At 39.6% G+C, this 27970-nt stretch overlaps 1 protein-coding gene across 4 annotated transcripts in view; it reads left to right on the top strand.

The window, feature by feature from the left end:
• Window positions 1-9169: 9169 nt before the first annotated feature.
• LOC147326547 (myocyte-specific enhancer factor 2C-like) overlaps window positions 9170-27970 on the top strand; it is a 35315-nt gene continuing 16514 nt past the window's right edge. For 2 of the 4 annotated variants that reach the window (XM_086301821.1, XM_086301825.1), the window contains exons 1-4: window positions 9170-9365; window positions 12554-12664; window positions 24949-25117; window positions 27187-27390. In XM_086301821.1, the coding sequence (XP_086157947.1) occupies window positions 25064-25117; window positions 27187-27390 (258 nt within the window). In that variant the 5' untranslated portion in view covers window positions 9170-9365; window positions 12554-12664; window positions 24949-25063. Of the gene's footprint in view, window positions 9366-12553; window positions 12665-12725; window positions 13032-22701; window positions 22750-24948; window positions 25118-27186; window positions 27391-27970 lie in introns of those variants that run through there. The other 2 variants (XM_086301822.1, XM_086301824.1) reach the window with 2 other exon arrangements.

Genomic DNA, 27970 nt, shown 5'->3' on the forward strand with positions numbered 1-27970 from the left:
ACAGATTATGTATTAAGCAACAGATGCTATTACAATGAGACTGTAAAGCTAAATTATACTTTTGTTGTATAAACATTGCCTTGGTTTGCCTTTTAGTTAACTGGGTTAAGACTTTTATGCATGTTTTTAGCCCAATAATAAGGTTTTATCTGGGGGACATGTTTTGTCCATTATTTTGAGAATCGCTCAGCTACATTTGGTTTCAAAACACTTTAAAGACAATGGATTCAGTGAAAAGTCAGAAATGATTGACATTCAATCACTAAAACTAATTTTTCAAGAATGCAAGTAAGTATCTGTTTTCTGGCATCTTAATAAAATGTTTTTAAAAAGCCAAATATTTTTACTTTACTTTTTTCAACTTTTTTTTTAAAACAGCATGGATAACGACTATAATTATATTTTAATATTAAAAATATCCTTTTGATTAAACCAGTCAATTAACCATTACAGATAGATTTTTTTTAATTTTTTTTTTTTAAAAAGGAGTTTGGTAATTATCAATACTTTTAATTTAAGGCAGCTGTGGAATAAGCCTTACTTTCTGTATTTGCAGGAAAATACTGAAAATGTCAAATATTGTTAATTACACAGGTTGACCACCAGAGGGAACAACAAGATTTCTTGTCCTTAACCAAAAATGTCAGTGTTATTATGTATCTTAATTATAATTCACGTCTCACAAAAATGTATCTTTTTTTTTTTTTTTTAAAGAAGCTGGTTGAGTGACTATTTTCAGACAGTCCCTTAGTTGTATGACCTAGACATGCACCTCATGGGGGTTGACTTAAAATGCACTTCATGAAATGTAACAGGAATGCCTCCTTAACTGTGGTGTCTCTAGCTGTTTGTGTCCAAAACAGAGGGTAATCTTAAAGAGGTGCTTGTAATCAAGTCCCAGTCCAAAGATAACTACAGTTTTTCATCACTTCTTGTGAGCTATGTTTACTGTTCACTCAGATTTTGTTGTTATGCAAAGTACATAAAAATATCGTGGTAATTTTTAAAAACTTCAATATCCAAAGTTATTCCTATTCATGAGAAACCATCTAATAAATTCACAAAAATGTATCAGCAAGGATATCTCAACATTTTATATTTTTCAAACATTTTCAAAATAATGATTCTACAATACTTTAATTTTGGTGATAAATGGCAGACAAATATTAACAAATATTTTACTAAATAAAATATTTGTTAATATTTGTTTACTAAATAAAATATTTGTTTGGAATAATTCTTTGTTTAGTTGGGTTTGTGTATATCTGTTTGGACAAAACCAGACCAATATTTAAATTTGTATGTCAAATGCTTCAAAACTGCTTCAAAACTGATGGGAAACAGTGCCAGAGTTCAGATCTGGTGCCCACCTGTCAGTCATTAGGTGAGCTATCCCAAATATGTGACAACAGTTACCCTCTAACCCTGACAGGGGAACATGGGAGGAAAGACCACTGGACTGTTTACTGTTGTGCTTGGTTATATCTGTGTGATGGCTGCACTTACAGCCACACAGTGGTAATATCACCATGTTAGTGTAGAGGCTTATAAGTAACCTTGCATTCACATTTCTTTCTTTAAATATAGGAATTTATTTACAGGACAATAAATAACTGGTTTTGGTTTAGTTAATTCACATATCCACATAACACTGCATTCTAAAATAAGTGCGCACATTTTAGTTTACACTGTTATGTATGATTAATCTTTTGTTTTCTGAGTTACCTTAGTTGCAGCTGTTCCAGTCCCTTGATTAAGGAGCCAAGAGGTGGAAAAGGGGCGGAGCGAGCTTTGAAGGAAGACTACAAATTGGTTCATACCATAATTCAGGACCATGGGGGGGAATTGGAGTTGATTATGTTTGGTTTAGTTAGGTTTTGTGTGTTTTACCCCTTCTCCTGTTTTTGTGGGCTGATCAGCCACTATTTAAGTTTCCCCTTTGTCTCATTAAGTGAGGTCAGGTTGTTTGAGTTATCAGTTGTGTTGTCAACTTTGAGTATAGTTTTGTTAGTTTGACCTCTTTTATGTGCCCAAGATTTTGATTCTTTTTGCATGAGTTAACCAATTATGTTTTTTGGGTTAAATAAAAAAAAAAAATTTTGGACTTTAACCTGTGCCTAAGTTTCCTTCACTGCTCGGTCCATCACAAGTGGTGTCAGGAGGGGGATCAGCAGTTGAAGGCACAGGATTTTTTTTCTCTTTTTTTCCCCTCTTCACTTATCAAGCCATGCACAGAATGGGAAGGAGTGGCAGAGGAGCAAAAGGAGATTGTCAAAACCAGCCAGTTGGAGTTGTAGAGCAAGTAGAAGGAGGAGAGGAAAATGGAGCCTCTGGAGGGGTGGATAGTACTGAGAGCCAAGGTAAGGAGCCGACAATGTCAGAACTGATTTCCATGCTTCGTTCTCATATGGGTCAGCAGGAGGCCCAGGAAGCAAGAAGAAGGGAGGAGTTTACCCGCCAGGAACAGCGCTTTAGAGCACTGCAACATCAGTTTCAGCTGTTGCAGGTAGAAGTGCAAGCTCGTACCTCCCCGGTCCCTGAGCCTCAAGTGGAGGAACCTGAACAACCAGAGGTAGAGTCCTTTGAAGAGGAGAATCCTCCCTGTGCTGGCTCCAGTAATGAGCAAATACATCCTCAATCAGGTCAGTCTCGCTTTTATGAACCCAGGCTGGAAAAATTGACAGAGGAGGATGATATTGAACATTTTTTAACAACATTTGAACGCATGGCTGTAGTTTGCTGGTGGCAAAAAATGGACTGGGTTTTTCATCTGATTCCTTTACTCACTGGCAAAGCAAGAGGTGCGTATGTTCATATGGATATGGATGACTCTCTAGACTATGACAAAGTTAAAGCAGCTATCCTTCAAAAATATGACATTAATCCTGAGACACATAGACTGAGATTCCGTTCACTGGAGGTAAAACCTGATGAGAATCCAAAAGAACTATATGCAAGATTGAAAGAGTTATATGAGAAGTGGGTGAAGCCAAAGGGAAAAACGGTGCATGCGGTTAGTGAAATATTAATTTTAGAACAATACTTGAGAATGCTGTCTCAAGTATTGGGGGTGATCGTGGCTCAGGGGGTTGGGAATCGCATCTGTAACCGGAAGGTCGCCGGTTCGATTCCTGGGCTCTCTGTCCTGGTCGTTGTGTCCTTGGGCAAGACACTTTACCCTACTTGCCTACTGGTGTTGGCCAGAGGGGCCGATGGCGCGATTATGGCAGCCTTGCTTCTGTCAGTCTGCCCCAACTGTACAACTGTAGCTTGCCTCCACCAGTGTATGAATGTGAGAGTGAATGAATAGTGGTATTGTAAAACGCTTTGGGTGCCTTGAAAAGCGCTATATAAATCCAATCCATTATTATTACTACTCTGCATGTAATCATTAGTTCTTATGAATCCTTGGGGCTTTTCCAAAGTGTGTCTTTGTGATTTGGCATTATATAAATAGAATTTGAACTGAAGGTAATTCAACAGAGGGATAAAGCATTTTAATTTCTTATTTCATAGCATAATCTCATCTAAATGTTTTTAAATAAATTGGCGGCACAGAACACCACTGTCCATCCTCGAAGCCAACAGACATGCTGGGTCTCCAACTCCAACACAGCACCCGAAGGACACAAAGGGAGGTACACAAATAAACACATAATTTTGCTGTGTGTTACACGCACAAAAGACCTAGGAGACAGCAGCCATTGGCAACAAGAGGGCTGAAGACCCAAGGCCACACATCTCGTTGACAACCATGCGCTCACCCCAGCAGAAGGAAGAGGGAGGCCATGTTCCTGCATTGTAACAGGAACATAAAGTGATAATATACCACTGAGAGAGCCAAAACCAAGTAATGGCCCCTGAGACAATATTTTTGTTATGTTTTCTGGACGTGTGAAGGCCATGAATTCACAAAATTGTTTGTTTAATGGTCTTAAATACCATATCTGTGTTTCATTTTGGGTGTGGTTTATGGCTCAGCTGGAGGATCAGGATCAGGGGACAGCGCCGAGGAAGGCTGGCTGGCACAGCTGATACCTGTCACGCTAACCACACCTTCCCCATTTCAGTACCTGCTGGGGCCTGGAGGTTCGAGCCCTGTGGTGTGAGCCGAGCTGGAGCAGAGGGCTGAAAAGCTGCACATACTGAGCTAAAAAATAAATACAAATCACTGCCATCCAAACTGCCGAGCACCAACTCCTCCTTTTTACACACACTTGCAAACAGCTTACTGAGAAACCAGAAACAGACTGTTCACCTTCAAATAAAAAGGTGGGCCTTTTCAGTTGCTTTTTATTTATTTGTTTTGTTTCTATGACTTTTCTACCTCAACTCACAAGTCGGGAAAACTCACAAATCTTTTTCATGAACAGTTGGTTGTTCTAGACTATTGGAATAAATGGCATTTATGATTCTCCTGCGATGCGATATAATGCTAATACGGTTCTAGTCCTGGCTGGGACATTTCTGCATGGAGTTTGTATTCTCTTTGTGTGAACTTCCTACAGGCAGTCAGGTTTCTTCCCAGAGATATGCATGCTAGGTAAATGGTACTAAAAAGGAGGACAATTTTGCAACTATTTAATTATATAATTGGCAATAGGCCAGTAGCATAATTGGGTATAAAAAGAGCATCTTGGAGTTTCAGAGAAGTAACGATGGGCAGAAGTTCACCAGCGTGGCTTTGTAGTAGAAGAGTCCGGGTGCTGAGCTAGGCTGCCTGCAGTCCAGACCTTTCATCAACTGACAACATTTGGAGCATCATGAAACCAAAAATGGGACAATGAAAAGCCAGAATTTGATTTTTTTTTCTGTTATTTTGTGAATAAAAGATTGATTTATAAGATTCTAAAATCATTGCTACTCATCTCAACTCTTTTGGAACTGTGATGGAACTGTGGAGAGTTAGACAATATCTGTGCTGTGCATGCTTTATATATTCACCTCCACCACAACCACCTCTTATTTATAAATCAAGTACTGGATTTTAAAACAGTGAGTATGATTCTGAGACTAATGACTTTACATACAGTAGTGTCACAAGTATTATGTTGTTCAGCAATTCTTTGCAATAAAGTATTTCATAAATTGTATTGTATAAGATAAAAGAAATGCTTAATGCTGATGGAGGAGCTGGAGGAAAACACAGACACAGACATGAAGAGGGAATGTCTTGACACACACAGTGGATTGTGGACTATGCTTGGCAGCTGGGTGAAGATGGATTCGTTTTCACACGCTCATGGATTTCACAGTAACTTCATCTCTCGACATCCCAGCTTCACCCAGCCACACTGCTGTGGACCCTCAATGGCACTGAAAGAAAAAAAAAATCCTCCTAACAACATTGTAGTTTCCATACATTTGATCATTTTATTGGAATTTGGCAAAGTGATGGAGTGACTTTTCTATTATAGTGGCACATACTTTGCAATAAAGCACACAGAAAAGTTGTAGTTGGACAAAAATAAAACTTGCCTGTAGTAATAACATTTTTAGGATTAGGGTGTGCCCCCGCTATGTGCCTATTGTGGGGAGGGAGCCTGTGACCACTAGGAGTATTAGGAGGTGGTCAGAGGAGGTCTTAGCAGAACAGCAGAGCTGTTTTGAGGTTGCAGACTGGGAGACACTCTGTGAACCTCACCTTAAGGACATTAATGGGCTTACTGAGTGTATCACTGAGTACATAACCTTCTACATCGACTTCATTTTCCTAGCTTGGACTGTCCATTGTTACCCAAATAACAAGCCGTGGGTGACAGAGGACATCAAATCACTCCTGAATGGCAGGAATGGGGCCTTCAGAGTGAGAAACAAAGAGGAGGTAGCCTTACCTGTAGTCAGCCTGCAATCCACAGCCACACCACTCTCTCTCCACATTGCACCATAGCCTCCTGTGAAAGTCCTGACACTCCTTCGCCACCTTTTACTTTCATTCATTAACAAGTTCAGAGACAAATGAGAAGATTCCACTCAGGCAAGTCTGCTGGAACAAAAGAGGTGAGTCCCCGTGTCCTTAAGGCCTTTGACCCCAGCTTGTGGAGTCTTTCATAAACTGTTCATGATGAATCTGAGTCATTCCTGACACCACGTCCCAGTGGCCCCCAGGATTACAGACCTTTGGTACTGGATGTGGTTGTGGTTGTGGGTTGTGGTTAACTGCTTCATCAAGTGGTGTGAGCGGAATCATCTGCAGCTCGACATGACAAAGATCAAAGAATTGATTGTGGACCCCTTTTTCAATCCAAGAGGTTGATGTGGAGGACTATAAATAGCTTGAGTACACGCTGAGAATAAACTAGGCTACCTCTATTTTAGAATAGAATAGAATAGAATAGCCTTTAGTGTCACTGTACATGTACAACAAAATTGTGTTTTTTTTTTATTTTTTGCTTCTTCTTTTTTTTTTTAGAATAGAATAATTTTTTTGAGATGGTTGAGGTCTTTTAACATCTTTTGGACAATGGTCAGGATTTTCTCTGAGTCTCTTGTGGCCAGTTCCATTCTGTATGCCGCTGCATGCTTGGGCAGCAGGTCGAGGGTCGCAGATGCCAACAGACTCAATAAACTGATCCGCAGGGCCAGTAACGTTGTGGGGATAGAGTTGGACACCGTTAATATGGTCTCAGAGGGGGATGTTGTCCAAGATAAAGACAATGGTGGAGAATACCTCTCACCCACTCCATGACCTGCTGGCCAGTCACAGGAGCATGTTCAGTGATACACTGAGTGGCACCACTGAACGATCTCCACTAGTTTCCCTGTTCAACAGCTCTATCGTACAGTACACACTGCAATAGTTACACCCTTTTGCACGTCCTCTAAAGTGAAAATAACAAGTAGCAAAGTTGTACAGTTTGCAGTAAAATGTCAGTCATATATATTCTGTATTATTGTAATTGAGCTATTTGTATATATTAGAGCTATTTCTTATATTTTGTAACTTATATATGGAACTTATACTCAATTCAGTTAAATTTTATACAGTGTCAACAACAACAGTCGCCTCAAGGCGCTTTATATTGTACCTTTTTCTACTTTTTTATATGTTGTACATATATTGGATATATATTCTATTATTTAATTTACTTCAGTCTGTTACCGTTCTTATTGTCTTAGAGGAACTGTAGTCACATAATTTCCTTAGAGATTAATAAAGTATTGATTCTCATTTAAAGCCGGTCGGAGCGGGCACGCTCCGTTTTGCATAACTATTTTTAAATCCCGGTAGCACTGCAACCACGTAAGCTAGCGCAATAAGTTTTTTTGCATATGAAACCGGAGGAGTTGTACTTACATCTTATGCCATCAGCTTGTCCTGGGTCAAAATTTGCATAAAAATTTGCCGATCCGATCAGCTGTTTGTAACACTTCCTACGTCCATCAGCGCGAACTATCGCATGTCCGCCAGGATCTGCCCGAATCCGGAAGTGACGTCATTTTGCGGAAATGTAGTTTTTTACCATCAGGCCTTATGAGCCTATACTTGTGTTTTTAAAAGTTATGTTTGACTATATGACTTTCTGTGTCATGTCTGGGATGCTGGAAATAGTTTATTTTGATGCATATGCTGTTTTTTTTGCAAATTTGCACTATAATATTTATTTTCGTTTTTCCTGCAGTACATAAAAATTGGTGTATTTCAAAAATAAAACTATTAAGACACTAAAAATAAATTTCCTGTGGTGGGAAACTATTTTATGCAACTTTGTATTTACAGTTTTGAGGGATAAGCCTCTTAAATTTCTCTAACTAGAAATATATGTTTAAAAAAAACAAAAAAACAAACAAAAACCGATTTTCAATGTTTTTGTAGTTTATTGCACTTTTGTGCAATTTATGTAATTAATATGCACTTAATGCATACATATTATTAAAATATGGGCAATAATGGTTGTATTGATGTTTATCAACTTGAAAACTTCCCAAAAATGGCACTAGAGCATGTAAAAATATAATATAAGCTCTGGTGGACTTGGATGAAATTTCCCCGTGTGGGACTAATAAAGGTATCTTATCTTATCTTATCTATGGTAGGTCTTAAAGGGTTAAGGATATCAGAGACAACATAAGCAGCCTGTTGAATTTTCAAGTATATAAGTTAAAACTTTATGCTCACACTCAACAAATGCAGCAAAGTTGACCGGACAGAACTCCAGGCTCATGAGAACATAAGAAAGAGAAACCGCATTGTTTGATGAAATTGCAGTCATTAACTCACTACAAAAGCAATCACAAAGTTATTAATGTTAATGGTAGTACCAAACAATATTATTTAGGCCAGTGTTGTATATGCTAATGTGTAGCTCAAACCCTGAGTTCCTGCCATGATGTTAGTCACCACTATTGTTATCATTCAGCCTGTTTAACATTGTGTGTGTGACATGCTGTTGAAAAATACAAGAGTACATATAATATTTTAATTGATTTTATAGTATTCAAATTCTTATCACCAGTGGTTGTTTTTAAATGTAATGGAACCAACTAGTAAATGTATGATTTTGTGATAGCTCTAATTTCCATCTAAAATTTCAGTTAATCTGCTTTGGAATAGTTGTCTCCAGTCTAGAAACAAGTAGGGCTGTTGTCTTTGGGGTTTTCAGACACTCAGCCTGCACCCTTGTCTGATGGTTTCATAGACTAAGAAATTCAACCGAACACACTTGTCCCCTTTCCTCCCTCTGCTCAGAAGTGACAGGAGTGGACAGCTGACCTAATCCTCTGCTGCAGATGCTTGGAGTGCTGATATCTACGACATGCTCACAGGTTTGATCACTCTCTCTATCTCTGTAATGTGTAGAGCCGATGGTCTATGGGAAGTAATCCAGGGTTCTTACACCACGGCCCATGTAGGCTTCTGAGTGTCAGCAACACATTTCTGTCTCTGTAGCACACACACACACACACACACACACACACACACACACACACACACACACACACACACACACACACACACACTGGTAGCATCTGTGGCAAATCTAAATATACCATGAGTGATAACAACAGGTGAGCCTGCTCCTTCAGATACATACACTCAGCTGGCTCAGACATAGGGGGTCACTGGGTGTGTGTGTGTGTGTGTACAACTGTGTGTGGTGGTGGAATGGAGTGGGCGGTGTTTGAGTGTGTGGGGTATCTGCTGCTCAGTGCAGAGAGAGAGCTCAGATCCAAACACTGCCCAGTTCTGGGTACCCCTTCTTCTAAGCCAGCTGGTCTGGCTTAAAATCTCTTCTCGTGTCTGAGTTCTGTTTTTTCTTTTATAAAAAGAATCCTTTCTTGTTTGATACAAGGGATTGACTGAGCAAACCCACAGCTGGAGCTGCTGGGGAACCTTCCAGGTGAAGACTGAACCAAAAGCACCGGTGAGTTGGCGAGAGAAATATGTCTGTTAGTAATGGACAAATGGAAGGACTGAATTAAACTAGAACACTCTTGTTTAGAAGGTGATAAAGCGTTGTTATTACACGGGAAACAAATATTAACTTTGAAGACAATAAGTAAAGTTGTGGTGGAACTGGTAGACTTTCGACCACTTGGTGGCAGCAGAAACAAGCTGTTAACGTGCTAAATACAAATATCCATGAGATATGAAGCAACACTGACACTAAATATAGATGAGCTCTATTAAACCAAACCAATGATCATTCGCATTGTGTTTGCCATTCAAGTGAGGCTCATTTGATTCAGTGTTAATACAAAAATATTGGTTAGTGCAGCTTTAAATATTGCTCTTTGTTCAGGATGTTTGATGGGCTGGGGTTCGATGCTGGTGTTTAGGGTTAGGAGTGAATTGCACAGTGTGTTTTTGAACTGTATCTGCTTTTGTATGTGCTTGTTATATAGATCAGAAATGTGCAAACTGTATATATTGTTATTTGAATTAACGTGTACGACAAAAGATTCCAAATAAGTGAAAATTGCTGAAATTTAAGTACTGACATACATTTAAAAATTCACTTCATATAAATGAAGGCAAAATAAAGATACTTTAAAGCAAAGTTTTGCAGATAATACTGAACATAAAGGAATAATAGTATAAAAAGTGTAAAGGAGAACTTAAGGATGAGTAATATTATTTCTTTTATTTAATGTACTTATTTATTTATGTGTATAAATAACACCAAATCACAACAACACTCACCTCAAGGCACTTTATATCGCAAGGTAAAGACCCTACAATAATTTGAATCTAACACACGCACGCACACATGCACACACACACTACCAGTCAAAAGTTTTAGAACACCTAAAAACATGTTGCCTAATTGGGCAACATGTGATTTCTTCTTCTATAACGTCCTCCTCTCCCTTCAAATCTCAAATTTATTCACAGTATGAGCTGGCTACATTAATGCATACATGCATAATAAATCATCTGTCAATCAAACTTTATTCATATAGTGCCTTGCACACAAGTTTGAAGGCTCTACAGCTGACTGAAGAACTAATAATAAGAAAATGTAAACAGTATAAGAAATTGGGAGAAATGCACAAGAGAAATAAAGTTTTATAAATGAAAATTGTGGAATGATGTGCTGTGGTTAACAGCTAATATATAGACCAATGACAGGCAGATGAAAGTGTCACCGAAGCTGTTTATGCTGCCTGTCAGATAAAATAGGAAAGCTGATGACAATTAAAGCAGATAAAACCATCACTCTATTATGTATCTGTTTATGGTGAAATCCAACTAAACCAAGTAGAAGAAGCCATGTGTCTTTGGGTTCATTCAAAGAAGTCATGTAGTAGTGTTTGTGACCAGCTGTTTTCATAAAAAAATAAAATAAAATCTTATAATTATATGTGATATTGTACATGCTGCATTTATCCAAGACTTACAACATTTTTAACACTTTTGACTTTTTAAAATTTATACACTGCACAGCAACAGCTACCTAGTGATATGGTACAAAGCAAACATAACCAACATATGCCACATATGTCAGCATATGATGACATTAAATTGTTGCCATCAGGAATAAAGATCTAAAAATATAACAGATAAAATATTTAAAAATATAACGGACACTTCTTCTGTACTTTCATGGAAATAAAATAGACTTAATTTCTGAGAAGTCTTCCACTTACTTTCTCCATATGAAAAGGGGAATACACAAATTTCCACAAAGGGATTTCCCAGTAAAATGTTTTGACTTGTCATCCTGTCAGCATTTGTGAGGGGACCTATTAGATGCAAAGTTACTCCAGTAGTCTCTACTAGAGTAGCTTTGTATCATAGTTCAACAGAATCCTTATTAACCTAATACAGGGTGTTGGTGGAGCTTAGGTTCACGACTGAAGCCAACAGTTTTAGCTTGAGCTTCTGTTTTAAACAACTTTTTTCTGATTGGCTGCACCACATGAACAAAAGACCTGAACAGCATGTGGACCAGGAGTCAGTGCTCTTGAGGAGACCATATTAGAGATCTACACTCTGCATGGCATCATATAGATCCAAGAGTAGAAAAAAATGTGTGTTTAATGCACCCTGAAGTGTTGGCTTTTTACTCAGTGATACTTGTACATACCTTGAGTTCAAGTGTTAAATATAAGCATTCACCAGTGAAACAGGACATAGATGACAGAAGATAAAGTCCCTTTGAAATAAAGACACTTAAATGTTAAGTTCACACTATGAGCAACAAAGGCTACATTCTTACCAACTTGCTGCAACGTCGTCTGTGGACTCGTGTGTTAGTGTGCCAACATGGCATGTTTCATCACAAGTGCAGCACTGAAAAATTATAGTCGAGGTCAGCTTTGTTGCTGTCAAACATTCATTTATAGCTTCCACTGAAAAGGAGTGTGAACACATAAAATACTCTTGAGAAATGAATAAATTATGACAGAAAGTGAAGAAAACAAAACAGGAACTATCACCAAAAAAATGAAGCCTAATCAACAGGTGTAAATTATATTATGTATTTGACAGTTCAAATTCTTAACTTAGTTGTCTTGTTGCATGCTCAATCACCCAGGCAAGGAAACCCCCAAATGTTGATTCTGTTCATCTCGACGTAGCATTTTCAGTGGGAGAAATGCACTCACTGACTTCTTCATTCTCAAATGACTGCAGGTTTCCTCAACATTATAAACAGTCCATTTACATAATGACTGAAACTAGCACCACTGACGAACAATGGACTGTGAGGCCAATTTCCTGATCATTAATATGTAAATTGTCATGACCACTAATCAACAACCACTCATCATGAGTACCATTTGCAGAGAATTGGTGCACTTTTCAGTAGTTTCCACAGAGAGACAGTAGTGAGCCTGAACAAGAGTAAACAGTGTGTTCCCGTGTTTGTAGACCTGTTGAAAGTATGAATTCAAATGGAAATAATCAAGAAACAATCTAGACTATGTCTTTTCAGTCTAGATTGTGTAACTAGAATCTAGTTACACAATTATTTTTATTTAACCAATATATCTCGTTGTTTTCCCTCGCAAGTTTCGTTTATTTCATTTTTGTGTTTCTGCCTCTGTGTGTGTGTGTTTGTGTGTGTTTGTGTGTGCCCGCGTGACGATGCCGCCTCCTGACGTCCAGGTGCTCGTTGATAGTCAGAAGCGCGTGCTCTAGGAGGAGACTCACCGATGGAGTGATCCGCTGGACGGAGGGAAGTCACAAATAATTAGACATGCGGGAGTGAGCGTGGAGGTAAGCTGCTTCACCTCAATGCGCTTTGTGTGTGCGCGCGCGCGCGATGCTGGCTTGACACGGCATTTGACAAATAAACAAGAGGAAGCAAACAGCAGCGGGTTATCCTTCTCTGTCTGCACATCGGATTCAACAGTCAGAGGAGGCTCGCCGGTTTCGGGACAACTTGTATTCCGGGGTCGGCTCCCTGCTAACTTAATTTAATTGTCTTTATTTTTGTTCGGCTTGGTCGTACTATCGCGTAGTTTACATTTCGGATCGGTACTCGACTTGCCCTCCGGTTCAGACTGGTGGAGTCACTCGGGACCTTTCCTGTACCGTCGCCGCTCCGCCTCAGGAATGTTTCCGCTGTGCTGCAGCAGCGCAGGTAAGACAGCTGGAGTGAGTGCTTGGAGAAAGTTTGCAGCTGATGGAAACCACTGTACTTATTCATCCGCCTGTTTATCGAGGTGCTTATCTGGACGGGATGAATTCCTGATGAGGCAGGTTTGTTGTAAGTGACCACTATTAAAGGCTGAAGCTGTGTAACCCAGAAACTGACCAGCTGTAGCCAATATGACAAGAATCTTGATAAATAAATAATAGTTGAAGTTATATGTCTCCGGTACTGTATCTCCTCAGGTGATCTCGTTCACCAGTTCAGGATCTAAAGTTGTTGTGTAAAAAATGACTGTATAATCACTGAAAAAAAAAAAAATAAATAAATAAATAATAATATTTAAATTTGGAAAGCAGGCATTATATATATATATATATATATATATATATATATATATATATATAATTATTTTATTTATTTATTTATTTATTTATTTATTTTTGCTCATAGCAACTTTTAGAATTACATTGGTGAGATTACAGGAGACGAAACTTAAGTTTACATACAGCATGCATCCAGGGGGCATGTACAGAGGTGGTCACAGGGTGTCCCACACCCCCTTGTTACTTAAATTCTACTAGAAACACTGTCAAGCCTAAATGAAGATGTGGTCCCAGCTAATAATATACATTTATAATAGGGCACGCATCCATACACAAGCCTGATGTGTTCCCCGTTATATCTATGTAGTATTCTGAGATTCAGAATCAGAACACCCCATTTTTTTTCAGTTATATATTGCAGTTCAAGTCGTTCAAGTCCAATGAATAGCTTGAAATGGTACCGCCATTGGTCTACTGAAGACTGGAAGAAGGTATTATGGACTGATGAATCAAAATTTCAAATCTTTAGTTCATCACACAGCATCTTTGTATAATGTCCAGTAGGCATTGGTTCTACAGTGTGGCATCAACTGTCAAACATGGAGGAGTAATTGTGATGGTCTCGGGCCAGCAAAACCCCATCAAGCTGGTTTGGGATGAACTGGACATAAGAGTGAAAGCAAAGCAACCTACAAGTGCCACACATTTATGGGACCTTCTGCAACAGATATGGTCCCATAAATATTTGATTTAAGCCACGGGTGTATTCAGCTTTTATACCTGCCAAAATTTGTGTCTTCCAACAACCAAAAGAACTGGGGATCTTTTGCTTGTTAGGTGAATGTTTAAACCACTACACTATAGAGCCACTCAGTGGCCCAAAAGACTAAATAGTACTTTCTTAAATAAAATGTTAGATTTTTGTGTTGTGTGTTTCTGAAACAGACATTTACTTGCACTCCAGTTCATCATAGCTTTGCACAGATAAATGTAAAACCCTTTAAAGATGCTGCAAATGTCTGTATGATGTCATTCGCTTATGCTGAGCATGTGTTTTAGTGTCTGTGCCACACAGTGACTCATCTGCTGCTTATAGAGGGATGTCCCTAACCAAACCACATGTATTAGATCAGGTTACACATGTCTATATCTGAAGCCTTAAAAGGAACTTTAATCAGAAGTTTAGCCTTGCATACTTATTTGTTGGTAAAAGTTTATGAGAGACTTTGAACTTTGCTATCATATTGCTCTGCCTCGTATCAGGCACCCAAACATAACCAATATGCTTTTTGCACTTTTGAAGCATTGCACAGCTCTCCCACACCACACACCAGCTGTTAGCCTGCTGTGTGCAGTACTCATGAGGTTGCTTTCCTCCCAAAGTTTAAATTTGCCAATAGTAAAAGTCTTCCAACATTTTTTTGATGTCCACTTCCACAGTAGGTAGAAAATTGAACAAAGTTTTGTGCAGAGGTATCAAAATGCCCAAGGTCTGAAATGATTTCTTTATGCCACCGCTGGACAGAACAGCCTGGATGTTTAAGTGTACTATAGTAGTTCCCTTATCAGTGTTTCTGTGAGACAGAGCTGGGTGGAGCCAGCTGGTTTACGGAAAGTAGGCTTTCAAAATAAAATGCCCTGGACTTTTCTCAGTGAGTTCTGTTTATTAGCAGTAGGTCCTCTAAGAGTGATGAGACAGCCATTTCTTCTGTAGCTCCATGTGTTTTTGTCAAAGTGCAAACACAAAACAGCTAAACTTGATTGTAGGTTTTTTAAAGTGTGAGCTCAGAAATGCTGTAGAAAACACAAAGGTAACATTTTTATCTTTTGGGGGTTAAACATTCTCTCTGAATTTGCATTTATATCCTGGTTCTTCCAGGATAAATCCCCCAGAGAGGTCATCTCCAAAGAAGATCAGGTTACCAAACCTCAGTGTAAAAGTGCACCCTATAAAGAAAGCGCTGTCAAAGACAAAATGGGTGCTTTATAGAACAAAATACAAAAAAAAATCATCATAATAGTATCCAAGTTATCACGTTTTTATGGTCATTAAAATCCAGAACTTCAATTAAGATTAAAATCCAGCAGGGAGAAATCAAGTGAGAGTTCATTAAATGGGTTCTTTTGCTCCAAAAATGTCTTTTGAGTGCACACCATTAAAAAAAAAACCTACTGTGTGCTGTGTGTTACTGAGATATTTAATGATTATCACATGGCTACACAACCATAAATACTTGTTGATCTTTGCACCACCATTACAATGTGTTATCACTGGGTCTGTCAACTTAGCAACAGTATATTTGTACTAAATCAGTTAAGTTGCCAGTGTTATCTTCTACAATAACTTTCAGGTAATGTCACCTCATATTAAAAATCATAAAAGTTTCTTAACTAGCAGCGTCTCGATAAGCTGAGTAAACTGATGCTCTATTTGGAGTTGTGTTCACTGTCTTTTAGCTCTTTTTTTGGTCATCACCTTCACAGGTAATCAACCTGTTAGGAACAGTTTAGCAGAGGTCTAAACAATTGTTTCTCTCTACCTTGAGGAGTGTTGCTAGCAGGAGTGAGTCCACACATTCAGAACCAGTTCTGGAACTGGAACGCATCAGGTGTGACTTGCTCCTGTTCCTGATGTCTGGTGGTTCTTGTGAACTGGGATGCCTGGGATGGAGTCAGATTTCTGGCATGATTTACTGCTGTCCTATGCCTTACTGTGTCCACCAGCTAGTTGTTAACTCTGCCTGCTGTTTGTTGTGTCTGTGCTGTAGCTTAAATGGAGTTTGTTTGCTGCGAAAATGCTGAGAAAACTGTTTGCAGTCAAGAAATATCAGAGAATTCCCATCTGGACCTGAGATTAAATATTTTCTATGCATACAGCTAATTTCAAGCTTTGTGGCTTGTAGCGGAAAATCACATTTTGTGACTTTTGTTGATACCCATTTAGTAAAACATGGACAAATCCAGAGAACTGCAGTACCTGTTACCAGTGTTGGGCAAGTTACTTTGAAAAAGTAGTAGTTACTAGTTACTTCTTCAAAAACGTAACTGAGTTAGTAACTGAGTTACAAGATTCTAAAAGTAATTAATTACTTGAAAAGTAACTATTGTGTTACTTTAAAAAAATGTTTAATAATGGGGTCCAGGGTATAATTGGCCATTTTTAACTACTTTTGATTTGACCTCTGCATTTCACCTTTAAAAACTATTTACTTTGCCTTGTTTGGTATCATTCTTTTCAGCACAACCTCACATGTCTGAATTTACAGTTGTGTTTTCATTTTGACATACTGTATTAACACAATTGATCTAAAATCAGACAAAAAACATAAAATCTGAGTAGAAAAAGTTATATTTTTTACTGTAACAACCACAAACATGTTTATTGAATCATATTTCATAACTTTCAATTCAAATATAAATATAAATTTTAAAATCATACACGCAAGTTTTGCAAACAACAAAGTTATTTGCACCAATTTACCTTTTACCCTTTTTTTTTAAAATAACCTTCAAACTATTTACATAACCATCAACTGTTCTGCAATCAATAAGATGTCACACAAATTTTTTGTGCCACTCCAAAAAAATAATTTCTGTCCACCATAAAGGAGAACATCACAGATACCTGCAGGTCTGACAGCAGCAGGTGTATCACTACTCCGTTTTTCATTCAGCAGTCGCCTCATTGTTCTGACACACAACACAAAACTATCCACAACACTACACACTAACTACACAAGACAACACATTAACTACACACTCCAAACATGCTAAACGTCACAAATCTCTCACATTTCAAAACTCGGTCTCTCTGTCTCTCGCCGTCACTCCTAAAACTTCCCCCTCTTCCTAAACAACCAAATGTCATTGGCTCAATTGGCTCTTTCAAAGGAAGAGTACCCAGCCACTGGTACAGATATTTAGACGACACCTGGGTCAAAATCAAGACACAAGAAGTGGAATCCTTCACTGCGCACATTAACGCTGTGAATAAAAACATCAAGTTCAGCAGGGAAGACACAAAGGATAACTGTTTGCCTTTCCTGGACTGCGCTGTGCACATTGAAGAGAATGGCAACCTCAGCATCGAAGTTTACCGGAAGCCCACACACACATGGACCAGTACTTCCTCTTTGACTCCCATCACCCTCTGGAACACAAACTTGGAGTAATTAGGACCCTACACCACCGGGCAGAACATGTTCCCTCTAAGCCTGAATGAAAAAAGAAGGAACACACACATGTAAAGGAAGCACTCAAAATGTGCGGCTATCCTAAATGGGCGTTCTTAAAGTCAGCAAAGAGGCACAGAAAAGAAGACCAGACACCAGCGAGGGAGGATAAGAAGGACAGACGCAACAACATTGTCATCCCCTATGTAGCCGGTGTATCAGAAAAACTCAGGAGAGTTTTCTCCAAGCATGACATTCCGGTGCATTTCAGACCCAGCAACACGCTCAGACAAAAACTGGTTCACCCGAAAGACAAAACTCCTAAACACAGACTTAACAATGTGGTGTATGCGGTACAGTGCAGCGAGGAATGCCCAGACCTCTACATTGGAGAGACCAAACAGCCACTTCACAAGCGCATGGCACAACACAGAAGAGCCACCTCTTCTTTACCACAGGACAAGACTCAGCAGTCCATCTGCATCTTAAGGATAAAGGACACTCTTTCGAGGATGCCAATGTTCACATTTTGGACAGAGAGGACAGATGGTTTGAAAGAGGAGTGAAAGAAGCCATCTATGTCCACTGTGAGCGACCATCTTTGAACAGAGGCGGGGGTTTACGACACCAACTCTCTGCCATCTATAATCCAGTTTTGAGATCCCTCCCCAGATGCCTTAACGCCCACTCACATCCTGGGCCATCTAACCTCAGGAATTCGCATGATAAGGTGGGGCCAGGTTTCACAATGAGCTCACCCGAAACCCTGGCTGATTGGGACCCACACCCAGTTTCACACCTTGGCTCAGGCGATTAGAGGATCATCAGGGGGTCATTTTGTCACTCTGTGGGGGTTACTCCCACTAGGTTTAAATCTGGGACTCCCCACCATTTGACCTTAGAACTGAAGAAGCTTCTCGGATGAGAGGTGAAACGTCTTCAAGCAACTTAAAGAAGTCCAGACGCTTTTCTTTGCAAGCTCCTTTGACTACGATGACCTGGATGACTGAGAACCTTCACAGACAAATGTCATGGTGCGATATCATTTTTTGATTGGTCGACATGGTGCATTTTTCCACCAACATGAATGGACTGTTTTTTTGTTTTGTTTGGTTTCTTGTTTTTTGGTCATAAGCAGAGAGTGCTTGCTAGCGCTGTCCTTAGGCAGTAAATGTGACAAAACTATTGAGGAAAAAACGCTGCGTATATATTGTTTATCATGACTCTGGTTTTACGTGGCCTATCAACACAATTTAAAAACTGGTATATGTCACCTTGTTGCTTTGTCATCTTGAAGTGGTCATGCGATTGGCTTACCATGATTACTTTATTCTTACTCAGTCAAACAGTAGCACTCGTGCAATGTTTTGCCCCCTTAGCTCCAGGTGTTGTGCCAAAAGTGACTGCCACCCGCGGGAGCGCACACAGCTGCTTAAAGCTGTAGCGCCCAGATTACTTACAGCTACTTCCGTGCAGCTGATATAAGATGTGATAAGCTGAACACAGCTTCAACCGTCTGTTGCAAAATAGTAACGCGACCGTACCGCATTTTCTTGTTAGTGACGGTAACAGCGTTGTAAAGATACAAATAGTAATTAGTTAGATTACTCGTTACTGAAAAAAGTAACGCTGTTAATAACGCCATTACTTGTAACGCCGCTATACCCATCACGGCCTGTTACTGAGAGAAGACTGATCACAGCAGGTGGTATTAGCAGAAATAACACTCATGCAGTCTTCTCACATGACACATTTGATTCATTGCATGTTGATTCCAGCACCCTTAGTTCTGCTCACTCTGTAGCTGCTGCTTTTCAAATGATTCACTTCCAGGTTGATCTAAAAACACTCAACATTAGACTCACTGAAGGCAGTGATCACATGGGACCATTCAGAATTCACCATCCACATCCTGTATCTGTCAGACCCCTCACACCCGCAGTCTCCACCCACCCCCACCCTCTCTGGCTCTATGTCTCTATATAGAGACATGCGGTGTCCTGCCAAGAAATACAAGGGCATTGCCGCATGTCAGCCATTAGCCGTTCCTATGTAACAAGACACACGCACACAGAAAAAATGTACAGCGCATAGGCAATCACATACACACAGCCACACTCTGTCTGTGAGGTTTGGTGTGTAGGAAAATAATTGCCGAGGGAGCAGCTGAGGGCTGCGTGAGACAGCTGATTTTCATCTTTTCCTTTGTTTAACAGTTGTTCCTCTGTCTGCAAACCAAAAACCAGCCGTATTGTTGTTCAGGGTAAAAAGTTCATTCTTGTATTTTTGGAATCCTGTTTTAAAACGAGTCTAAAAATACCTGGGAGGTTCGTGCATGTGGGCGTGTGGAGTGTGAGCTGGGTGTAGATTTGCCGTCATCCAAGAAAAGATCAAACTCTGCGTTAAATCACTGGCAGACAAGTGCCCACATACTGATTTTTATTGTTTTACGCAATCTTCCTTCACCAGCTTACATCTCCATTTGGCCTAAAATTCCCTACAATATGCTGACTGTGCTCGCCTGTGAGGCCCTAAATTTAAACCATGTTGTTCCTTGTAATGTCCTAAAATGAGGAAGGCTCACAGGCAGGATGACTCACACACGAGATATTCATGTAATGCTCTTTAGTCGGCATGCTGCTACTTGCTGCAGACGATTTTGATACTGTAAAATAACTGCTTAATTTTGGTCATTTGTTGTGGCAATACCAACAACAACTATGGGGCTTCATGTCATGAACAATCATTCTGTACAATACGATAATTATAATTCTACAACTGTTTACAACTGTTTATAACTTGCATATTTCTGTATAGTTTCATATTTATATCCTGTTTATAGCCTGTACATAGCTTGTATACCCACTACAGCCTGTACATACTTTTAGTTATAGCATATTCATAACATATCTTCTTACCTTGTACATTGTAACATACCCATAATAGACCCATTTCTGTAATATAGCTATATACCTATATTATTGCTAATATATATTTTGTAATATATCTATATCATGACTAAAGCACTTCTGGATGGATGCAAACTGCATTTCGTTGCCTTCTACTTGTGACATGTGCAATGACAATAAAGTTGAATTCTATTCTATTATATTCTATGAGCTGTCTCTGTTTGTTTTTGACACAACAACAAAAAAGTAGACAGTAATGGGGACGAGGTAAAGAAAATTACACAGTGTAAGTTTTTTCTCCATTGTATAAGTGAGAACTGAGGCGGAGAAGTTTGTTTCTCTGTCTACAAAGGAAGAAGCCTTTTCTGTGTGGCTGTAGCTCATGAGGTAGAACTGGTCATCTACTAATTGGAAAATTGGTGGCTTGATCCCTGGCTGCTTCAGTCTGCATGCCAGACTTGGGCAAGATACTAACCCCAAGTTGCTCTTAGATGCATGCATTGGAGTGTGAATGTGTGTGAAAGTTAGATAGAAAAAAGTGCTTGTATGAGTGGGTGAATGAGGTATGCTTTGAGTGCTTCTTGAGAGCAGAAAATGTGTACAGTATATAAGAATCAGTCAATTCACCATGAAAAAAGTTACACTTTGGCATCTATTTAAGAGTGAACCCCATGAGATCAGGTGATACCTTATGATCAAACACTGGGTGAGGGCAAAGTCCCTTTTAACAGGAAGACCTCTGGCAGAGTATGGCTGAGGCAGTGGCGGCCATCTGCTGCAAACACAAAACATTGAAAAATGTCTTCTTACTCGTTGTTCTTGCTTTTATAACTCGGGCACACAGTATGAACCACTGAGGGGTTTTGAAGCACATGACGAGTGCAGAAGGGTCGTGATCAACATGAACAAACCACTAAAGCCAGCACTGCAGTTTCAGCTTTAATCATTTAAAGTGATGCTGCCTTTCTCTCCTGTTGCCAACAGCCTTATTTTATACAAAATCTTTTACTGAATTCTCAGTGGTCACATTGAGCGTTTGGTTGTTGTTTTATGGATTATTTATGTGTTATTTGTGACATGGCAGACTGATTCAGCTCACACATTTAGTGTGAACTAACACACTATACAAGAGTGTTTTGGTAGTAATTATTATTTGGATGGATCTTCTCAGAGTGCAGTCAATCTTTGTTCTTTAGATTGTGTAACATGAAAACAAGTAGAGATGTGAACACCAGGGCTGAAATGAGAAGTAGTTTTCATAGGTAATTAAGGTTCAGAACCTTCTGTTTTTATTTTTAGATTGGTTAAGCTGAAAAATAGTCACCAGTACAGTGTCCATTGACGTATACTCACCTCTTGCCCCTGCAGGCGGTCTATCTCTCAAGCTCAGATCCTCTACCAGATACATGGGAGGATCCTGCCCAGCATTTTAGCTGTTCCTAGGACTGTGCTCTTCTGGACAGAGCTCTTGGATGTTGTTCCTAGGATCTGCTGGAGCCACTCACCTAGCTTGGGAGTCACTGCACCTAGTGCTCCGATGACCACTGGGACCACTGTTACCTTCTCCCTCCACATCTTCTTGAGCTCTTCTCTGAGCCCTTGGTACTTCTTCAGCTTCAACTGTTCCTTGTTCAGAAGATGCCATCATTCGGTATCGCTACGTCTATCACTACGGCCATCTTCCTCTGCTTGTCTACCACTACTATATTCAGTTGGTTAGCCACCACCATTTTGTTGGTCTGTTTGTATCTGGAAGTCCCACAGTATCTTAGCTCAGTAATTTTCAACCACCCTAGGCGGGGTGTTCCATTTTGACCTCGTAACTTCCAGATGTTTTTGTATACAATGCTGACGACTTGGTTATGGCGTTTCATGTATGTCCTGCGTGCTAGCATCTTGCACCTTGCTGTTATGTGCTGGATTGTCTCCAGCCTGCACCTGGGGTCTTGCCTGGTGTGATAGACCCCAGCCTCTATGGATCTTGCACTCAGAGCTTGTTCCTGTGCTGCCATGATTTATGTCTGTGTGCTGTCTGTAGCCTTCATACCTTTTAAATAGTGATGATGATGGTTATAAAGAGATGAGGCAAAAAAAGAAGTACACTCTGCAGCAAAGTCATTCTAGCTTTTGTTCAGAGAGCACACACCTTCGTCATCGCTTACATCGGCATAAATCCTTATTTTATTGTTCGTTTCATCCTGTGTGCCCAAAGGCTGACACCACCTTAACAGTCACACCTCTTCTGTCCTTGCAGTGCGGCGATGATGATGACGGCAGAGAAGCTGCCAAGAAAACCTGCCATGTGTGTTTGTTTGTGGGTGTCTGTTCCTGCATGTGTGAACATCCAGTTAATTCAGCGTGCTCTTAAGCGCCACTTCAGGAGTGTGACACAGGTCACATGGCATACGCAGTCTCTCTTACTCACACGCGCGCACACACACACACACACACACACACACACACACACACACACACACACACACACACACACACACACACACACACACACACACACACTGCATTAACTGGTACTCTTGCTTTTATATTAAGCATAAATTTTCTATGTCCCCTGTTTAGCTCACATCCTGCTTCATGCTCTGTGCAACACAAGTTATTAACAAACCCTTTGCTTAGATTCATGCTGCTACTAAGAATTGTCACATTCTGCACCAAGAGGACAGGAGTCTCTTTTCTCTTAAATGTGAGATTTAGTAACACAACGCCACATACTGCTCACTGTGATTCTTCTCACACACTCACTGCATAGTCAAAAGTATTGGATCCCTCTTTGAGTTCATGTGTTTTCAGTCGATTTGCGACAGGTGTCTAAAATCAAGCACCTATCCATGCAGCCTGTCTTTACACATAGTTGTGAAAGAACAGATCATTTTAAAGTCTGTGCCTTTTTCCAGAGAATTAAATCTTTGCATGGGTCATTTAAAACAAAAAATTAGCCCCCTTTCAGCTGCATTAGAGGCACTGGTATGTAACTTGCATTACATTTTGTGAAATTACAGAAATAATCACAAAAAGTCGGAAGATGCTTTTGGAAGAAATGGAAGAAATGACATATGATGATGTCCTGTACCTGATTTTTGTGTTAACTGTTAGTCACAAGATAAACCAGTAAAAATGCATGTGCAGGGAAATGAAAACTGCCTTAGATATTATACCGTTGAGCTTAGAATAAGCAGGAGAGTATGGTTTTGTGTGTGTAGAGTTTGCAATGTCCGCTGTGTGGGTTTTCTCTGATGTCCCACCACTGAAAACCTGCTACATTAATGTTTTATATATCGACGCTGCACACTCTTAACATCACTAGTTTCACTTCCTTATTTCCTTTGTTTTTTCTTACCGGAATAATGGCTAGATTTCTTCTTGCAACTAACTCCTTGTGGTAACAGTGGGTACCCTGAGAGGTTAGCTCCTCATGTTGCCAAAGCAAGTGAAATTCAGTTGTACTGAAATCACTTACCGGATCTGTGACCGCAGTCAGCCTTTGCCTGATCAGTTTATGGTCTTGTTGATAGTTTCAAGTCTTACCAAATACAACATGGTGTTGGTTTTATAAATCATGGTCCTACTTGAAGTTCTTTTTAACTAGTTGCTGCTATTTGAGTGTGGGTTGTTTGTCATTCAGTTCTGTCCTTTGCTCATCAAGATTTTGAAGGCTAGATTAAAGACGGTACAAAAAAACACAATTTACTGAATAACTGTTAGTTATGTAAGTTCTACTTGTGTTATCAAATTGTAATTTTCATCAGTGAATTGTCCTTTTTTAAGCTCTGCTTAGGACTGATTTTCAAAGACACCAGTTTGAGGGTAAAGACTGTAGTTGGAGTTGGGTCGTGGTGTTTCCCGCTCTCTTGTCCGATTCAGCTCCGCCCAAAGAGGAAGTTTTCTGGTGAGCGGTTGAGATGTACCTAATTCCAGTCTGCGACTTTGGTTTTTCAAACGTAGATGTTTTTTTATATACCGTATGACATTGCCAGACTCCTCCGTCTTTATCATTTGCATTTTGACATGCCCAGTTGTTTCACTTCCTCCTGAGTGTACAGTAAACCCCTTGAGGAAGCTGGGTTTATGGGTGTGTCTGGGGGGATACAACAGCGGTGACATGCAAACAGACAATGTGCTGCCTGACCACGCATGCATGTCAGTTAAACTGTGCATTGTAGCATGAGAAGATACCCACTCACAATTAATTTTTTGGTAATTATTTCAATTATGCATGTATGTGTTCATACATGTTGCTGTTGGAGTCTGTTTTGGTTAATTGGGAGTGGGTTGAAATGTAGAAAACCACACAGACACACACATTTCTTTGTGCGTGCGTGTGTGTGTGTGTGTGTGTGTGTGTGTGTGTGTGTGTGTGTAAAATCCCATTTGTAAAACAAAAAACGTTCTGAGTTTTGATCATCAACACGACTTACAGACAGTGAATTTTGTAGTATACATAAGTTTTGTTAATCTCGATTTGTTTATTGCTGTTTTTCTGCAGGAACCACACAACAGTTCGAAAGTGAGAAGTGAAAAAGCGTGAGGACTTGGAAGTAAATCGAAGGAACCTGAAAATACGACAGTTCTGAAAAAGAAAAACAGTCAACGATAAAAAGATGGGGCGAAAGAAGATCCAGATAGCACGGATTATGGATGAACGGAACAGACATGTAAGTGATGTAAGACTCTGACTAGCACTTATTTCACAGTGTGCTTCCAGTTTATTATTTTAATCACTGAGATATGAAAGAACAGAATCTTATGAGGTACACTTTCGCAAGTTTAAATTCAATTCAATTAACCACTCAGCCTCCATGCTGCCTTGTTGCAGGCAAAGGATAAAGTAAGGAGCTGCACTGGGCCAAGTATAAGCTGAAGAAGGATTATTTGAATTGAATTGAGCTGAAAATGAGTATAAAACATCTCCTTTAAAGTACTTAAAGAGTTTTTTTTATATTTACCAAACAGTTTTTCTGGCTCAGCCTCTGAACTTAGGACTCATCTTCTTCCTGTGGTTCCCCCTCAGTCTTTCCCCTGTTTATTCTCACCACAGTGTATTTATAGAACAAGTTCATTAAGGGTACATTTTTAGCTCCACTTGAAAACTTCACAACTCGAACTGAAGTGTTTTCATGTCAGTTTCCAAAGTGCGCATTGTTTAAAATAAAAAATAACCTTAATAATTCACGAAGGAAAAGCTGCTGCATTTAAGTAAAAATAAAAAATTAAAGGATAGGATCAAATCAAACAAAAAGATCATACAGCAGAAAGAGGAATTATACAAATTGATGAGCTCATTAAGAAAGGAGCTTCTGTGACATGCAATGAAACATTTATTCATGATTACTCTGAGCAAGAACCCTGTGCAGAGGGATGTCTGTGTTTAGGTGAACACATGAAACGCTGCTGTATATACATGTTCACGCTCTTTCTTTCGCTTGCTTTCACTCAAGTACAACACAAACCAAGAACACTTAAAACAGACAAGCTAGCAAAACCATGTCATGTGACGCCCACAAACACGACTGTGTGATTGTGTGTGAGAATCATTTCAAAATGTGCCAGCACCATCTAGCTCATGGCAAAATAACAACTGTGTTATAACTACTGATTGTAAATAGGTGCACTGACACACACGGGCGCAAACACACACACATATCTTTTCTGGGGGAGTGGTTCCTTTCTTCCTGTTATGACAGGAAATGCAGGCACATGTGCTTCCTGACCCCCCTGACAGGGCAGAACTGACCTCCCAGTCCTTCCCTGGTCTGTACCAAGGTATACCAGTGCCTCTTTGTGTGCAGGCTTGTGGTGTGAACACAGTAAAAGTATGTGTACTTGGTCATATTGATGACAATTATTCATACTGAAAAAAAATAACATTTCCTTTTTTATGTCAGTGGCTCAGTTTATGATGGCTAACATGTGTGGAAAATAGCAGCAAGCACCAGCGATTGCTGACCTGACACACTTGTACTCTTTGTAGTGCAAATGCAAGCTGATTTGCAACCCACCTCCACCCAAGCTACCAAGTTGTTGAGATAATCTTGTTATCCTGATATTTATTTATTTATTTTTTACTTTTCTATGCTTTATTCCTGTCTTCTCTGCCCCTCTCTGACTCTGATTTTAACCATATTTTCAGCATCAAATCATTGGAACATACATTTATCAGCACAGTGTGAAAGGCAATAATGTTACTTATTATAAACATTTGGCCTTCACTTGCCTATCCCGTTGACCGAGCAAGATTCTTGGTAGTTGTTATGTGTTTTTGAAGACAATATAAAATAATTTGTTGTAATACCTTTGACAGTAACCTAGCCACAGAAACCTGTAATTGTTTAAGCTGGACATTTTATCAGTTTCGTCTTTGACTGCTGACACCAATAGTTAGCATGGAGTTAGGAAGGATAAAAACATTATGGCTTTATCTTATATGCTTTTATTCTATAGCCTATGCTTTCATACTGAGATTCTTCTGGTGGCACACTGTACTTCAGATGTTCTGTTATTTTGTCAGGGCCACATGCAATATCTCAGCAGCAGTTTACACCTGTTCACAACCTTTATGGCTTTCCATAATTGATGAAGATGATTCTGTTGCATACCTAAATCCATATATATGACCATGTAAGTTATATATAATATGTCATAGGGTGACGATTTGCAAAATGGTAGATGGACTCATTAATAACTAGACATTTCACGGTTCTCCTTTTACCTTCCTTTCTTCCAGGTGACTTTCACTAAGCGTAAATTTGGCCTAATGAAGAAAGCTTATGAGCTCAGTGTGTTGTGCGACTGTGAGATTGCACTGATCATCTTCAACAGCACCAACAAGCTGTTTCAGTATGCCAGCACAGACATGGACAAAGTTCTGCTGAAATACACCGAATACAATGAACCACACGAGAGCAGGACCAACTCCGACATTGTGGATGTAAGTAAAACACACACATGTTCAACATGTATAAGCTGTTGACTTTGGTCTTTTCAGTTTCCTGATTGAGCAAAAAGAATTCTGAGAAACCATCCATTAATCTTTTTTATACTATTCTTACTTATTCTATTTGATGTGGACACCCTGTCACATCAAGACTACTTTCTCCCAACTAGCTGCCCCTCATATCAGAATTTCAGGAGCGGGACCACGCCTCCAAACATGCTCCCTCTGGCTCTCATCTATTTATGTTCCCCCAGTTCTACAAGCTGTTCATTCTCGTTTACGTCCCTCCCCTTTTCAGTTCTTTAACTTCTTTACTTTTATTTAGTACGTGGGGCTCTTCCAGGCCCAGGAGCCACCGCCAGTCCCCTTCGAGGCCTTCCCCAAACCGCAGCTCAATTCATGTTTAAGCCATTCGCCTTTATCTACTAAAACACTGTCAAACCTAAAATGAGGACGTGGGCCCAGCAAGTTAAAGAGCAGTTTTGAACAACTGGTGGGTGGAGCTTATGTCCTCACAGTCAGTGTTGTGTAGCTAAAACTCTTTCTGTATAGTTTATTAATCGGAACTATGATG

The sequence above is a fragment of the Aulonocara sp. 'chitande type north' Nkhata Bay genome, linkage group LG7 (genome assembly GCF_057382095.1).
Source record: "Aulonocara sp. 'chitande type north' Nkhata Bay isolate Kocher_YH1m ecotype deep benthic linkage group LG7, A_spYH_male_GT1.1, whole genome shotgun sequence".
Classification (NCBI taxonomy): domain Eukaryota; kingdom Metazoa; phylum Chordata; class Actinopteri; order Cichliformes; family Cichlidae; genus Aulonocara; species Aulonocara sp. 'chitande type north' Nkhata Bay.